We start from the raw sequence: 17,325 nt of genomic DNA, 5'->3' as shown, positions 1-17,325 counted from the left end.
TTTACATTGGTCAAAATTAGTGCAGAAAATGTTAGTGCAATTCCTGAACGGCTTTGAGCTTTTTTTTAACCTGAAGTTTCTTCTTGGTTGGTTGTGGATCATTTTTTCTAACATACACTAGAGGGCAATCTGCTTCTTCCCAGGGGAGACTGAAGCTCTAGCGTTGGCTGGTGGCGATTCTGACATTCAGAATTAAGAGGCAGGCTCTTGCACAAAATACTGCTTCGCTTGTCAGTTGTATTCAATTTGAATTTAATATGGATTCTTAACCTAGCTGTCACGTCAGAAGTTTTGTGATTTGAAATTGTTTTCGTTTTAGTGTGATAAATAGGTGTCTTCTTTCTTCTTTTGAGTCTTATCTTAACACAGTCAGATAAAGTAACCCAGTTCTGACATGTCTCGGTTGTTTCTGGAGCTCAGAACAATAATTGATAACAACTTCATAGTATTGGACAAAAATAAATGTGTTTTTATGCTGTGCCTCTAGAATGTATCAGCCTTTTTGGATGAGTTAACCTGTGAGCATAAATGCTGTTTTCCTAAGTCAAGGACTAGCAGAATGCTAGTCTAAGAGAGAGATTTTTGTTCCTATGCTAGGCTACTTATGTAAAAGTATTTGTGGTGAAAAATTATTTTTTATACTCTTAGTAAGTTTTTTTTTATTTTTTTTTATTTTTTTTTTTACTACTTCACTGGGTACGTGATTTCATGTAATGAAATAACAGCCTGAGAGCTTACAGATAAATATTTGCAACTCAGTCTTTAATCAGGAAACTGTCAACAGCTCCTCGTATTTTTCCCTGCATATGCTGCTTTTTCTCTCCATTGCAATTTTTACTTCTGAAGGTGACTGAATGTAAGAGATCAAAGCACATTGCTGTAAAGCTGGCTCTCTGAACTTGTCCAGTATTGTGTTTTCCTAGTTAATTCTTCAGTGTAATTTTTTTTGCAGTTACTGTAACTTTCATGTATTTGGAGATGGTGTTGTTCACTTTCACTTAATAAAACAGCACCACGTTTGGAACTGCTTCCATAAAAGTCAGCTGTAAGTATTTTCTCAAATATTGGTAAAAAGCTGGTTAAAAAGCTGCCATAACTACCTTTATCCCGTGAGAAAGTATGTGATTGCTGTTTGTGTATCCAGTGTTGAATTTCTTCCCTGTTCCTAATCCAAGGTTTATAAACAGGTTTGACAGGGGCACAGAAGCCTTTAAGTGAAGCACCTAAAAGTTTTGCCAAAGTAAGTGGTCAGAAAGAGAGAGAAACTTACTAATGCTGCCCCTAGGGAAAACACAGCTTGAGCTTGTCTTACTATGAGCTCACAGGTCCTGCGGGAGATGACTATGAATGACCTAACAGGAAGATGAGCCCCTTTTACAGTTTTCACCTTATTTAAAACTGGAAAATGCAGAATAATGTCCATAGGAAGACAGGCACCACTGTTTTCCTTGCCCCCGGATCTGCCTATTGTTAAAATAAATAAATAAAATACAAGGGGAACACTAGTCCTTCATTTTCATTTCGTTTTTTCTTTCAGTCACTAATCAGATTTTATCTTAAACTGTTTTAACTGGGAGGGTTTTTCTCTCGTGGAGAAGGCATTTCTCATATCAGCTGGAGGGTGTCACAGTACTGTACATGTCATTGTGCCAATAGTGTCTGCTCTTAACATGATACAGATGGGTAGCATGGGTGAAGTCTTAAAGACTTAGGGCAATGTGTGGGATGTTTCATAGTGTCTTCTGGATTATTTTGCCAAGTTTGAAGTGCCAAATATCAAGAGATAGTAGCAGTTTTATGGGCAGTTGTTTGAGAAATTCTAAGAGTAGCTTCTGTCTTTGTCCTTTTGGGTGTTTAGGTCAGGATATAAATTAAGATAATGACAGTGTGTTTAAATTTTGTTTTTGCAGCTGATGATACTGCCAGCTGTGGGACAGAAATTAACTGATGGCTTTATGATTGTTTCTTTTTCCTGACATAGGTAAAATTGGACCAATAGCTTTGAAAATGCTCACTTAGCCCATAAGCTTAAAGTGCATTGCATTGTGTGTAGCAAGGCTGGAATTAAAATACTCTTTACATCTCCGTTGTTGCAGTTTATGTCCTTTCACGTATTCAGCTTTGAAGATTGTATACATTTTTTTCTCTCCCTAAAAATATGTGCTTCTTTATTGCATGTATTTTATAGAAAAATCAGGATTCATAACTCAAAAAAAAAAAAGGGGGGGAGTAAATCTCCTCAGTTTGTTAAGAAGCTCATAAATCCTTTTTCCCAAAAGATGAATTTTACTTTAAGAACTCTGATAATTCATTTACCCTGACATCTTTCTGCTGCTACAGCTGTCCAGCCAACAGCAGAAGCCTAGGCTGTTTTTGTAACAGGTAAAAGGGAGAGGGAAGTTGTTACCAGGAGGGAAATGGGACTGTGCACTCAGCTGTGATGTTTGACATTTGGAAACTGGAGGTGTACTTGAAAACTGCTGCATCCCACTAAGCCCTCCTCCATCTACTTATTGCAGGACTGTTCTAGAGTGTATTCTCTGGGGTTTCTTCAATGTGGAGTTAAGACTGGACAGATGAGCTTTCTAGCTTCTCACTCAGGAGGCAGTTTATAGCTCAATACTGTAGATTTCAGTGCTAGGAGGCTTATGTTAGGTTTTCAGCCTACATTTTCCACTTGCTTCTTCTCATCCCATCAGTGCTATTTATAGTTCTTCGGGACCTGAACAATTTTGATCTTTATATTTTATGTTTGAGATGCTTTTAGACTGTCAGGGCTTCTCTTTCTTCTTCAGCCTCATTCAGGTTAGCACCTTTGTGTGAATTAACTATAAATATGGGAAAAGTATTCAAATAATGATGGCTTAAATTGGAGGGCACACTTGATTTGAAAGTATTCTGGCTGGTCTGGGGAGCATGAGGCTGTTCACTTGGGAGAGGAGAGGGTTTCAGTAAGAAGAAATTTTACTGGTCCATATATTTAGGGTATCTGAAAGGAGGTACACAAATCATTTCATCTTTACAGATGCAACTATCTTTTTACTAGATGAAATCTGTTTGCAGAGCAGCAGCACAAGGACATTTTCCATCTGTTCTATAACTTAACACTTTCTGTAGGGATTTTGTCAGGTTATACAATGTGTTTGTCATGTCTGCAGTGAATGCACTTTTGCAGGAGAATTCCAGCAAAATCCAAGTTGTCTGTGAAGTGCTGTTGATGGTTTGGTATTTACTTATTTTGGTACTGCAGACATTTCCTCCCAGCTGGCAGTAAGCATGCACTTTGCTATTACAGGTAGATGTTTTTTTGGGGGTCGCTGAAACAAATGCATCTTGGACATTGAAGATCCTTTGGTACTCTTTCTAAAAGGGGGCACAGGGCGGGAAGGCAATTCTGTAGCCTGCCTAGAGTCCAAATGCAACCACCAGGCTGCATACCATAAATCACTCTGTAATTTCAAAATGTCAAAATACTCAGTGACTACTTAACAGCTTTTAGAGCACATCATCCCTAAGACTGTGATGTTTCCAGCTGAGTCCTCTGTATACAATTATATGCTGCTAAAGATTTCTCTAGGTGAAAGAAAGTGTTTTAAATGTTTGTTTAAATTGAGAAAAATAACTTCAAAGTACTTCAGCTTTATTGCTTTTTTGTTTTGTTGTTGATTTTGATGTTTTTTTAAATTAGGAATTTAAGGTAGCCAGTTTCTTTTAATGGTGCTAACTATTGATTACATTGTATTTAGTATTTCTGTCTGTAGATAATTGTAACTAGCTTTAAAACTGAAAACTTTTAACTAATCAGGATTGCATGAACATTTTCATGTAAAATATTTTGAGTTCCATAACTCTCCCCTCCAATTTATTACTACTTCAGCTCAACATGTCTGAGAGTGTGTGTATATATATATTTAATTTGTTGTTTTCTACTTGATGCAAAATTCCATGTAATATTCACTTTTTTTTTTCTATTCCTTGTGTAACTCTAGGAGGTGGCAAAAAGAACGCTTGAAGGACAAAGAACATCAGGTGGCTGAGGAAGGTTCTGATGAAAGTGACACTGAATTTGAAGAGGGTTTCAAAGTTCCAGGATTTCTTTTCAAAAAGCTTTTTAAGTATGTATTGTATACTTTATTTTAATATTAAGTTGCTCTATGCTCTTGGTAATGATATTAGTAGTAACAGTGATGCTGATTTCCAGATACCTTTTGCTGCAACTTCTGGTACAACTGTTTCTATTAAAAAACCTGCTGGAACAAACCTCAAAGGTTATTTATTGTAAGCACAAAATGCAGCTTTATGAAAATAGAGTTAACAAGTGACTTGTGAGCGTTGTGTTTATTAGCTAAACTAAGGATTGAGAAGCTCTCCTCATCTCTTTTTGTTAACTTTTTATTGGCAAGTGCTTTCTTTTAATTTTGTGTGCAGAGTGATAGGAGAATCACTTTACTTTGAAGATGCATTGTTGGCAAATTGTGATAAATGAAAGCAAGGAATATAGGTGTTTCTGTGATTGGGTAGAGAGTGATCGAAATTTTCTGCTAGCAAAAAATACAGTCCAATTTTCCTATGAGTAGTTCTATAATCATATTATAAGATGTTTAAAACATTGCTGTGGTGTCCAATGACGCTTTCAAGCAACTCATCTTGATCTCAAAAAGCTGTATACAAAAGGCAGCCCAAACAAGTTAGCAGCTGACAAGTTAATTTCATCCATAATCTTTCCCTGACTTTCAAGCATCCATTGGCTTGTATTCATTTTTGTAGGCAACATTTCACACAGAAGGAAAACCATCTCCTCTTTCAAAAGCTAACTCTAAAGTCTTGTAATTAGTCCAGTAGAAAGCTATGGTTTCTAACAGGCATGCAGGGAGCCCCTTCCAACAGGACCACTTAGTCTTAACCTCAGAGAAATTATTACTGTTGTCCTGCAATTCTTCAGAAGGAAAGCACTAGCTCTGAAATGGAATTGAATTAATGACTTGGTTGCCAGGACCATACACAGCCAATATGTGGTTTCCAGTTGTTTATGCGAAGGTACTGTAGGAGTAATCATCCTGAGAACGGATGTGTGGTCTGAGCAACCCAAAGGGAATCGAAATAAGGCAGACAACTAGAAATTAATCTTAGAGATATCAGCCTCACTAATGAAGGGTATCCCTGCAAGCATGAGTCAGTTGGCAAAACTTCCTAAGTGGTTAGAAAGATCAATTGAGTTGAATGATTTGTCTGACTTGTAACTTAAATGCTGAAATCTCCAGCATAGGAAGGCCCATAGTCAATAGGCATTAAACTCTGGAGTTCTGAACAAGTTTAGTAGAAAACATGGAAGTATATTGACCCATGGAGGAGGTGTATAGCACTATTCTCTAAGTGCTCTTTCTGCATATTTGAATGGAATTCCAAAGAAGTTATATCACAGTAGAAACAGCAGATCCTGAAGTTTGTGGTGGTGGTTTGTTTTTTGTTGGTTTTTTTTTTTTTGGTGGTTTGTTTTTTCTAATACACTTCTCTCTGCTTTGAGGAACATTCATCAAGATGTACTTAGCTAGTACCAGTGGTGCTACTATGGAGCAGAACTAAACACAGTGAGCAAGACTGACTTAAAAGCATTGCCTTACACTGTCTGCACTTAGCCTAAGATAAGTCTGTGCAAACAAGAAACAAGCTTTCTTTCTTAGATGCTTTCAGTGCATGATTTCCCTAACATGACTGCAATGCCATTTTGTCTCAGCAGCAATGCAAATAAACACTGTTAGCTACAGTGGTAAATTTTGAGGGGTGCATCAGAGGGTAATTGCTGATGTGAAATTCAGTGCAAACATGGCTATCTAGAAGACTGGGCAACATTTTTATTCAACTGTATTTTTTCAGTGGGAAAAAAAAAAGTCTAATGAAAGCATAAGATTAAAGGGAATTGATTATCTCTCCGTATGACCATAAAAAATTATTTGGGAGAAACTTTTAAAATTTTTCTTAACCTTTTCAATTGTTACAATTTTTGCATGCTTAGATGTTTTTACAAAGAATTGGCATAGCAAATCACCTTTATGTGTTCCTCACAAGCTAATATTAATGTTTATCTCTGTGTACTTTCATAGGCATTTAAAGTAATGTTCTGTCCCTGGAAAAAAAAATAAAAAATAAATTTTAAAAACACAGAGCTTTAGAAATGTATTTACAGGACATTATTTAAAAATATGTTCCTGGTTTTGTTTGGTACATCTTCTAAGATACTCATGTCTGGCCTTGGCATACAGCATTCTTGCATAGGGGAGGTTCTGGGAGTTGAAATCATCTATGTAGCTTCATGAATGCAGTTTAGTATTGTATCCAGTAAACAGAAAATAAAAATCTATGCAATTAAAGTTTCACATTTAAGTAGACACTTGAAATCTTGTGCAGAGCATTGTTCCTGTGTAGGGAATAGAAAGAGACCATAGATGGATACTGTATTTCCTTAATGATGAGTAATATTCAGAGCTATTGAAGTACGAAAGGTTAGAAGAAGAAGAAAAAAAAAGTCTTAAATTACTCTTCAAGTTTGTTTGGAAAGCCTATGGAAGTTTGTCTTAGTGCATGAGATTGACTTAAGAAAGGGAAGCACTTTGTGACCCAGAATGACGTGAGAATTTCATTTCATTGCAGAAAGTTGCATGATTTTTTGCTATTATCTTTCCATCCTCTAAAAAAAAAATAAGAAAGCTTTTGCTATTTTTAATCTTCAGGGTCCAAAGGTTTTCCTAGTAAATTTTAATCTATTATTTTGCCTGTTTAAACCTATTACGGTTAGTAATAGCTATTAATTTGCTCTTTACGTTTTGTTCATCTGAATGTTTGGTGAAAGTGCTTGCATCTTCTCTATTTTTAGATATCCTTGGAGCAGAATTTCGCCCAGACTTTATAAACTGTATTGTCTTTCTTTTTGAGAAGAAAGGGGAGAAAGAGAAGATGGAAAAAAAATGCTTATAAATGCAGCTAGCTTTTAAGCACTAGATGTAATCCTAAGAAATAATATGAAATAGCATCAGGAAATTACTGAGTAGTTGTCCTCTGAAGATATATGCTGAAAATTAGTCTGGAGTAGTTTCTGACTCAAATTAAGATTCTTTTTTTTCTAGATTTTTTTTCAATATTTCCATCAGAAAATGTTCTGACCTTCATAAAATATTGTAGCAAGTAGCATCTTTACCCGGTTACGGCCAATCCTGAAAGCGATTTTGTAGTTGTTTAATTTAGATTCCTGCATTCATTTAGGTGAATTCATCCCTAATAAAGGGGTTTTTAAGGGCTTCTTGGTATAATGCATTTGAGATATCAGCAGATAGAATGATGTCTGAACCATTAGATGTGTTCTTTGATCATCTTTTTCTAACTACTCAGGCTGTTTGTTTATTTCCTTTCAGCAGTCATCTAAATCCATACAGATCACAACATAAATTGATTTTAATAGGGCTTTGTAGATACTAGTGTCATTAGCTGTCAGTACTCCTAAACGTTCTTTGTTGAAAGAAAAACATCTGAAATATGCATACAAGAGAATGCCCCGAAAATGAACGATTCCTATTTTACAAAAAAATTAGGTTTTGCTATTTGCTGTGCTTGGCATTCCAGCAATGTATGCCATCAAGAAAATAATACTGGTAACCTTGGTCTTCTAAATTACAAGACACAGAAATGCTGAAAACAAGGATTTTCTTTGAAATTATTTAAACATGCTGTTGATTCACTTTTTTGTTGTTTTCAATTTAACCCCCCTCCCTTTTCCAAAAGGTTATATTTCTTCTGTTGCTGTCACTATTTCATATCATTGTAAAAAAGCATGTTTTAAAATTATTCTCTCTCCAGCATCCTACCTCCACCTGTTTAGCTTGTCATTGTAAATGTTGTTTTCTAATCTACTGCTTTTAACTGGAATGTATTTAACATTGTTGCTTGTACAATTTGTAGTGGGCAACTGGGAATAGAAACTACCCTGATACTCTTACATGATAACATTCTGCTGCATCCTATTCACTGGTATAGCCTCTATTGTTTTGCCTTCCTAAACGTTTTGCCTTCTTGACTTATTTATTCATTAAAAGAGATTAAATGTTATTAAATGAATTTACGTAAACAGAAAGCATAGTGTGACAGATGTGATCAGTTTTCAGAGTGGAGAGTGAAGACTGTAGCCCTTGTAAGTCAAGCTTTTCCTTCAGTTCAAGGTATATGTTCCAATAATGTAATTCATGAGACCCATGCATGTCTTCTCTTCTGAAAAGATAATTATGCTTTGTTAAGAGTAGCTTTCCAAGTTACTTTTAACCCTTAAAATATACATGAAATAAAATACCCTCTAATTACCATGACTATCAGTTTAATTAGAAATGTTTTAGCATTGCATAAAGAATGAAAGTCACATGTAATGTTTGAGCCCATCAAAAATGTATGACCTAGTAAATACAGCACTCATGTAAAACATACATCCAGCATGTTACTGTAACTAGTAGAAGAACCTTGCCAAATGATTAATTCATGAGTACTTTCTGTTCCGATCTGTATTATCAAACATTTGCCATCTTCTTTTCCTTGTTTTTAGGTACCAGCAGACAGGTGTTAGGTGGCTCTGGGAATTGCACTGCCAGCAGGCAGGAGGAATTCTGGGAGATGAGATGGGATTGGGCAAGACCATCCAGATAATTGCCTTCTTGGCAGGTCTGAGCTACAGCAAGATCAGGACTCGTGGTTCAAATTACAGGCAAGTGCTCCTCTGCAGACTGTCAGTCTGTGGAGCTCAATTAATATTTCATCAGATGTATTGCTGGTGGAGGAGGGTCCTGTGAATTATTAATGACATTTCAATTACAATATTCCTTTAATTCTTTTAGTGGGGGACATCAAAGGAAAAATTTTACGAGACAATGGAGCTGTAGGGCAGGAAAAATTAAACATGTAACACTTTTAATGAATTCCAGGCATTGATGCTTCATTTTGCAGATGAGCCGCACTAGATATTTTGGGTCAATACAGTGTCTAAGGTTAGCTTCCACAAATGGATTGTTTACAAACTCAATTACATTAATATCAATAGTTTACACAATATGGAATTTTAAATTAGATGTAATACCTTTGGTTCCATTTATTAAATTTTACATTAAAATATTTGTTCTGGCAAGACACCAGGTGAATGCTTTACAGGAAGCAGCAAGCTGATTTGCGATGAAAGTTGGAGTTTCTGATCGGCAGGGAATTATCTATGCCAAAAAATAGTAGTAGTAATAAAAACTGTAACTTACACAGAGGAATTTACATCTTTGTTGCTATTCAAAACTATATTCGAGTGACTGGCTTACAAAAGCTATCATTCTTTCTTTATTATTGAACAATGCTTTGAAATTCTTTCTTTATAGGTGAAATTACCGGAAAGGATACTTGTTGACATTCTTGGATTTACAAGTGCATGCGTGAATAACACTTGAGTTTTCTAGTTTTGGTGGCTCTATATCTGATGTGAATTATGACATGCAATTAAACAAATGTTGCAGTACTGTACTGAACAAAAATTTAAACTATATATAGAGGGACATTTAGATTATGTTCAGTATGTACATTAATTGTAAAATAATGCTTTAAAGAGAAAGCATTGCTGTCTTCTGGAAGAATTGTATTCTCCAGTTGCTTTCAACTGTAGCTTTTCCATACCAAACTGCCATGCTGTACTACATCACTCAGGCCAGTTGATTTACTTTGATATGACCTGTTCTAAGGATGCTGCTTTACAGATGACTTTGTGCGAGTATATTACCAGCCCTAGTTGGAGACCCACTGAGTTGATGGAATTCCTTCAGGAACACCTTTTGACATGGTTACACAGTTAGAGTCACTAGGATAGTGCAGTGAGACTACAATGAATCTTTGAAGAGGCCGAAATATAATTAAACACCTACATTGCAATGTTCTTTCTGCAGATGAGAGCATGTATTCTGTTTTTTCTGGTGCATCTAATTAGCAAGTCCACCACCAGAGTAACTCCATGGGAGAAAACAAGCTTTAATTATTATTACTATGAAACTTTTTATTCTCATTTTGCCTGTTTGTCTAAACAATTTGGTCTTTGCATGTTCAAGTAGTTTCCACATCTGCGCTCTGAACTAGGAAGGTACTAACACTAACTGGTTAGCTTTTGTCTGACAGTTGTGTAGTCTAGTAAGCAGAAGACCTGCTGGTTAGTATGGTTGAGAAGCAGGCATCGTTGTGTTGTTAATATGCCCAAGGGACTTGATACCTCATTGCCTTGATGTGTAGAGGGAGCTAGTGTACTGCTGTATGAATCTAGCACTGCAGCCTTTCCTGTAGTCTCTCTCAGCCTCAGCTCTCATTCTGTAAAATGGAGACAGGCATACTGCCATTACTGTGCAGAAGTGCAAAGATTGTTATATTTGGTAGCACCTGGCTATTATGACAATAGAGCCATTTTGGAACATTCAAAATACACAGCTATATTTTTTATTCATGAAATTTTCTGCAGAAATATCCTTCAAAATAAAGGCGTATAAATTTCCTTTTGTAAACTGTTTTTTTTTTTTTGACAAAAAAAAACAAGCTAATTTTTTTGTTTCTGCTGTAGTATACTTCCTGCATGGTTGTTGGTATTTGTTCCTGATTGTAATATTTCTTGTTTGGCTGTTGTGCAAGAGATTTTGTCCTCTTTTATGGTTAAAAAGTGGCTCCGAAATGTATATACAGGAAGACCTTATTTCACACATTTCCTCAGTGAATCTCAGAAACAAATGTCTGATTATGAACAGGAAATGGATTAGATGGTTTTAGCCTAGCTCTGACATCAACTTATTTAGATATTATACTCTGTTTCTGTAGAGTCCCTGTATTATCTCACTATCTGTAGATTGTGATGATAATAGTATAGTATAGTATCACCATGAAGCAAAAGACCTGCGTGCAACTCCATTTGCAAGACTTTTTTTTTGTGGTGTAGAAGTAATTAAAGAGTTGTTAATAATTTCTTTTTCTCTTAAAGAAATGGTAGTCACTCAAACCTGATTTGTATCACCACAGGATGCAGGATGAAGTTCCCTTATGCCTTACTGTTTGGAGCTTTTCTATTTCTGTGTTTATCTTGATAGATTTATCCATTAGCTCACTACATTCAATAGATAGGCTGTTTTAGCTTTTTCCTTGTTACCTACCTCTAAAAAAAATTATAGAAAAAGAGTGCCAGTTAATTTTGATAGCTCTTGTATTCTACTTGAATAATCAAATATGTCAGATTATTTTAATATAGGGTATTTATTTCATGTTGAAGGTTTGGTTTTTGTTTGTGTGCTTTTAGGTACCAGGGATTGGGTCCAACAGTGATTGTTTGTCCAGCTACTGTGATGCATCAGTGGGTAAAAGAATTCCACACTTGGTGGCCTCCATTTAGGGTCGCCATTCTCCATGAAACTGGTTCGTACACCAACAAAAAGGTAATAATTGACACGCATTTTGTAATTCCAGAAGCTTGTATTTTTACATGCTAGCAAAAAAAAAAAAAAAAAAAAAAAAAAAAAGAGTATCTTCTGTTCCTGAATGTTTCTATGCAAGCTTGTGATCTTCCTCTGATTGTTTTAAAAAGTTACAAAATTCACTGCCTTGTATAGATTTGTTAGGAAACAGGACAAAATGGGAATTGTCATTCCTGGAATACAATTACATTATAATACAGAACAACGTTACTTGAACAAGTTAAATGTAACAGGTTTGTTGTTCAGAGCATTTTGATTGTGCTGAAATCCATGCTGCCGTGACTAGGCTGCTTGTAAACCAGATTGCAAGTAGTTCAAGCTTGCTATGGGGCCCCTGCAGGGTTAGACAGCTCAGCTTTTTATGGAATTGAAGTTCATAATTGTTTTAACATGTTATTTTCCTTTAAAAGTCTATCCATTTATAGTAGCCAACACAGTATGATACCTAATCTACTTTTACTGTGGTGCTCATGTACTAGTAACGGCCATACATGATTTGGTGTGAGAAGGTTTTAAGCTTTTCTGCTGAAGGTAGACATATCTGAGAGTTGATAACTGAGAGAGCTTCTCTGAAAGAACAGAAAAGCTTCAGAAGACTACTTGAGTTTAAGGAGAACTTTACTGCTTTATCTCAATTTCCATAAGGCTGTGCTTGCCTACGGGTTATTTAGAAGTATGTAGTTTCTGCTTGCCGCCATTACAGTACAGTGAAAAATTAAGCCCATTTATTCTGTAAATAAATAAAATAATTGGGTGTAACCTGTAGTTTAGATACTTAAACCAGAAAGATGCTATGTATCCTCAATTCTCTGAATTCATTGTGGAGAGCCCTCTATACTATTGATTAGTTTGCAAAGCTTCTCTATAAATTTCCATGAAGTTTCTCTTCACTAGGTCTCACTGTCACTCAAAGGCATGATCTATCTATTCCTAATGTCCACGTTACAATTATGAAGCAGTTTGCAGTATTATTAGCTGCTTTTGCTGCAGCTGATCAATGTAGGAACCTATTAGCATACATATATGCTTCTAGTACTGGTGAATTCTTTCCTTGCATGTTCGTGATATAGATAAATATTTAATAATTTTTGTTTGTACAGGCAAACTAATTTCTCTTCAGTTGACCAATATGTCAGTTCATATCACCTGGTCTCCTTTCATGATAATGCTACTTTGTTGGTTTTATTTTCCTCAAGCAGTGCCTTTTCTGGCTTTTAATTTTATTGGTCAATGTCTTTATATACATGTTCTTATTCAATTTCTGGAGTTGAAACTTTGGACAAGTCAGGATTTTCAACCCTTGTTACCTTGCTTGTAGAAAAACAAGGAAAGGTTTTTTTTTTGTTTTTTTTTTTTTTTCTCTTGGCCTCGTATTTCAGGTACTTAACAGGATTTGCAGGATTCAACAAAACGTTTTTTTTTTTAAATTTCTCTTTAAATGTTTATTGAATTTCTTGTAATAGCATTAATATGATATGGTGCTTAATTGCACTTGATTAAACATATCGTGAGGTAATCGATGCAGTTACAGCACATGGCAAAAAAGGAATAGCACACTCTAATGTGCTAATAGCTTCCTGATGTTCAATTAACTTGGTATGTCTTCAAGCCCTAAAAGTCCGTTGACCTCAATAACATGCTTGCACTTCTTCCTGAATAAAATAGTGTGCATGAATTTTGGGGGTATTTGTCAGTTAATGAACTCGACAAATTGAATCTATTTTTTCCATCTGTGGGAATAGTCAGGTTTTCATAACTTTACCTCCCCATTGCCACCCACAAATAACTACTCAGTAACTTAAAGAATTTGGATACCATATGGTCACTTTAGTTAGGTTCCGTTCTCTTATCCTGCTCTAATTCTTCATCTTTGACAACTGCAACAGGATGCTTTAAACAAGAGTCACTGCTAATGTGGTCATCACCTCTTTGCGCATTTATTCACAGTTACTTTTTAATCAAAAGAGGGCAAGCTTATGACTAAAGTAAATTAAAAAAAAAATAGGATCATTAAATCATCTGTGTTGGAAAGGACCTTCAAAATCGTCAAATCCAACCATCAGCCTGATCTACTGAGTACCATCACTAAATCATGTCCCTTAGTGTCCTCCAGGGATAATTCCCTGGGCAGCTTGTTCTGATGCTTGACCACCCTCTCCATGAAGAAATTCTTCCTAATATTCAGTCTAAACCTCCCTGGTGCAACTTGAGACCATTTCATCATATCCTGTCACTTGTCACCTGAGAACAGACTCACACCCTCCGAGCTGCAAATACTTACCCATCCTAGTAGTCTTCAGAGATAGCTTGAGGCCATCTTGAAGAAGTGTAACACTTTATTTTTTTTTTTTTTTTTCCTGCTTGTAGGCACAGATTGTTTGGTTCTTTTGTGATGATTAATGTGTGTAAGTTTAAAGTGGAGAGAAGAATCAAACCGAAGTAGTAGTCCTCCATCATGAAGTCAGCTTTCAGTTTGAGTATGGTACAGCAATTGTGGCAGAGTCCTTTGGTGCTATTTTATACTATTAACCTCTCGCAGTTAATACACTCAAACCTGATGTAGCTTAAAAGTGGCTTGTAAATACTAAGTGCTCTGATGCCTCTAAGAATGTGAGAATAAATAAAGAAGTAAATCCAACTTCTTGGATTTACATGAAGACAACATGAACTTCAGACATATTGGTTTTATATAAAATGCGGGATGTGCTGCATTGCAAAGATCTAGGCTGAATTTTTAATTTTTTGAGAACAAGTGTCTTTGAGGTCAATTATTCTTTCTGGTGGTAATCAGATTCAGTCTGTAAAGCCTTAACTACTTATTTATTCTAGCCAAATGCTGAACAAAATGCAGCCCTCAAAAGCACTTGTCACTTCATGATGCTTGCACCTCCTTGAAGCCATCTATTTGAAGATGACTTTGTACACTGTAGATTTTAAGCCTTCTGCCCTCACAGTAGAGTACATAATTTACATACAAAGAAAATAAACTCAACAGATTACAGTTCTTGGCATGACTGGATATAGAACCTTTATTTTAGCCAAAGACTCTTTCTGTGTTACAGATCAAACTTGGATAAACTTTTTATCATGCCATAACAAATAACATTCTTCTTAAATATGTAGTAAGTGCTGTAGCTCTTTTCATTGCAACATTTACATTATTAAACATTGTAATGTGTTCTTTTGAAGCTTCTTGGTGATGCCATTTAGACTGTTTTGGAGGGGGCGGGGAAATAGCGAAGAGGTTTTATAGGTTGAATTTATGGATCTCTGGACTTAATGGTTGGTTATGAGATGGTGAAAAGGCTGCTGAACAATGCATTTTTGATTCACAAACTATATATAGTTGTGGAAGTGACCAGGGAGGTATCATCTTGGTGAGTTCATACGTGCCTTAAAGGCATCTGAAAGATTAGAGAATTTCACGGCTATCATTAGTTAAGTTCTTTAAATCCAGTCTTACATGCATGTTTCTATTTAAGAATATTATCATTATAATGCATAACGAGTACAGGTTCCCTTAACTATTTTTTTTAAAAGGACTACTTTAGCTGCTAAAAAGATAAATATTATTTCTCTATGCATTAACAATTGTGGGTTTGTATCTACAGCAAGGTAATCAACAGGAAGAAAAGGTTTGCTTAAAGGCCTGTCCATGGAAAACATCACTGAAATATTTTAGCCTTAAGAAATGGTACTTGCTGAAAATCTTTTAGCCTTTGTATGTTGCATGTGTCCCAGTGAAGACAGGGCAACACAATCAATGTAATCACTACAATGTTAGGTGAAAATACTGTCTGTAAATTGCAAAGGCCTAAATTACTGTGCTGAACAAAACTGTACGATCAGCCTTATTCCATTCATTTGCATGATCCTGTGTTCATTAGGAGTAGTAGGTCTTTTTTTTAAAGACCAGAGTTTGGAATTTCAAAGCTCAACAACAGCTGTTTTCCTTTGTCATTAGGATTTGTCTCTAATCTGAACTTATTTTTATTTTTTTTTAGTTTAACAGTGTAAGCCCTGAAATATTTCATTGAAGTGTATTCCCAAGAGAGAAAAATAATAATAAAATTTCTGAATCTAAACAAATGGTAATTGTGAATTAAAGACTACATGATAAAATAGTGCAAATTCTGAAGTGGCACAGTATTAAAACAGCATGTCCATTATCATATTTTAAAAGATCTGCAGTTAAATAACTGCAACTAAAGCTAAAGCAACCTCTAACAAAGTCTCTAGTACAATAAAATGATAGTTAATAGGTGTTGTAGTGTGAGTTGTTAAAATTGTGGTGTTGTATTTCTTCATTGTCAGCAGAAATCCTTGTTTATTAAAAATTTAGCTTGAAGGAAACTTTAATTAATTACAGGTTCAGTAAATCCTGACTAGGATTCTGCTGTGGTGTGTTTACAGTGAATGGCCTTCATGTGCCTGCGTTTCACTTCTGTTCTTTCTGCTACCTGACAGCGTGATTTATGGCTGTTGTTTTCTGCTAGTCCACTGCTTGCCCTCTAGGAGGGATTGGTCTCTTGAGCCTCCATAATAACAGCAGCACTTTCACAAAACATCTTTTAATGACAACAGTGTAGCATTCTGTAAGTCAGGCTAATTGCAGACATACCCTATTAATTGCAAAAACTAGGAGAGGTTACATATTTTACAAGCTTTTAATTTGAAATCGCCCGAGATGATTTGTCTTAAGTGTTTGGGTAGAGATGCCTACAATATTCTATGATAGGCCATTGCCAGGGCTCCAGGACACTGTCACAGACTGTGGGCAATGCATCAGCTCGAACTGAGGTTTGGATGTTCACACCTGCCTAGAACTCCTGCTATGTCTGTCATACATTTTGTTGTAAAGATTGCATATCCTCTTGACAATCACAGCATTGACGTTAGATGATGTGTCATGTTTTTACTGGGACATGATAATCAGAAAGTAAAAGCTTTTGCACAGTTAAATGCAGAAAAACATTTTGAATCTTGGATTACGTCTCCGAAGCAAGAAGTCATGGTAAGAAATTTTACAAGATCATGGACTCTTAACACAATATGATTCCTTCAGAAATATATATATATTTTTTAACACATTTCTAATAAGTATTCTTGATGTTTTTGAATATGCAAATATTTTAGGAATGTGATTCTTTTTCATTTTTCTCTTTCTTTAGTAATTTTTGCAGTGGTTCTACTTTAAAAAAAAATAATTATCAATACTTTTTTTTTGTTACACTCACTGTACTTGTTTAATACAGAATTGCCCCCCAGCTCATCATCATCTACTTTTGCCCCTGCATGCTGATATGGTGTACATTAAATCTGTGATAAAACTCCCATTATTTTTGCCACATTTTGCTCAGGTCCTATATCATGGACTAATATGTGCAGCTCCTGGAAAACTACTGAATAACTAGTTATTGTACTCTAGCAGTGAATTCATGTGTAAAATAGGGTATGAAGTTCATGAAACTGTAAATACAGAATGGGCTTGGGCTTCCACAGATTTTAAGGTAGCTTTGACATCCTCTGACTAAAAGCAGGGATTAATTCTGGGTGCAGCTTGGCTATTTTGTGAGTAATCTAAAACAAAAATTTAGAATTTGTGGTTACCAGTTTTTTGGTTTTTTTTTTGGCAATACAGTTGCAGCTAATGACAGTCCTATTTTCCTACTTGCTATGTAAACACAATATAGCAGAAAGAAAGATTATCTTCATAGTTAGGATGCCCCTCTGGGAAAAAAGAAATTTGGTTTTGTTTTCCCTTCCCTATGTAAGCTTCAGTGACCTCATTTATGTCCTGATGTGCAAAGATGCTTAA

At 35.6% G+C, this 17,325-nt stretch overlaps 1 protein-coding gene across 3 annotated transcripts in view; it reads left to right on the top strand.

Moving 5' to 3' along the window:
- Positions 1 to 17,325, top strand: part of ERCC6 (ERCC excision repair 6, chromatin remodeling factor) — a 48,242-nt gene that overhangs the window by 15,379 nt on the left and 15,538 nt on the right. For all 3 annotated transcript variants that reach the window (XM_068688006.1, XM_068688007.1, XM_068688008.1), the window contains exons 6-8: positions 3,990 to 4,115; positions 8,582 to 8,740; positions 11,333 to 11,468. In XM_068688006.1, the coding sequence (XP_068544107.1) occupies positions 3,990 to 4,115; positions 8,582 to 8,740; positions 11,333 to 11,468 (421 nt within the window). The remainder of the gene's footprint in view (positions 1 to 3,989; positions 4,116 to 8,581; positions 8,741 to 11,332; positions 11,469 to 17,325) is intronic.

The sequence above is a fragment of the Anas acuta genome, chromosome 7 (genome assembly GCF_963932015.1).
Source record: "Anas acuta chromosome 7, bAnaAcu1.1, whole genome shotgun sequence".
NCBI lineage: Eukaryota > Metazoa > Chordata > Aves > Anseriformes > Anatidae > Anas > Anas acuta.
Note: the sequence above shows the minus strand (reverse complement) of the source record. Positions and strands in the feature narration are given on the sequence as shown.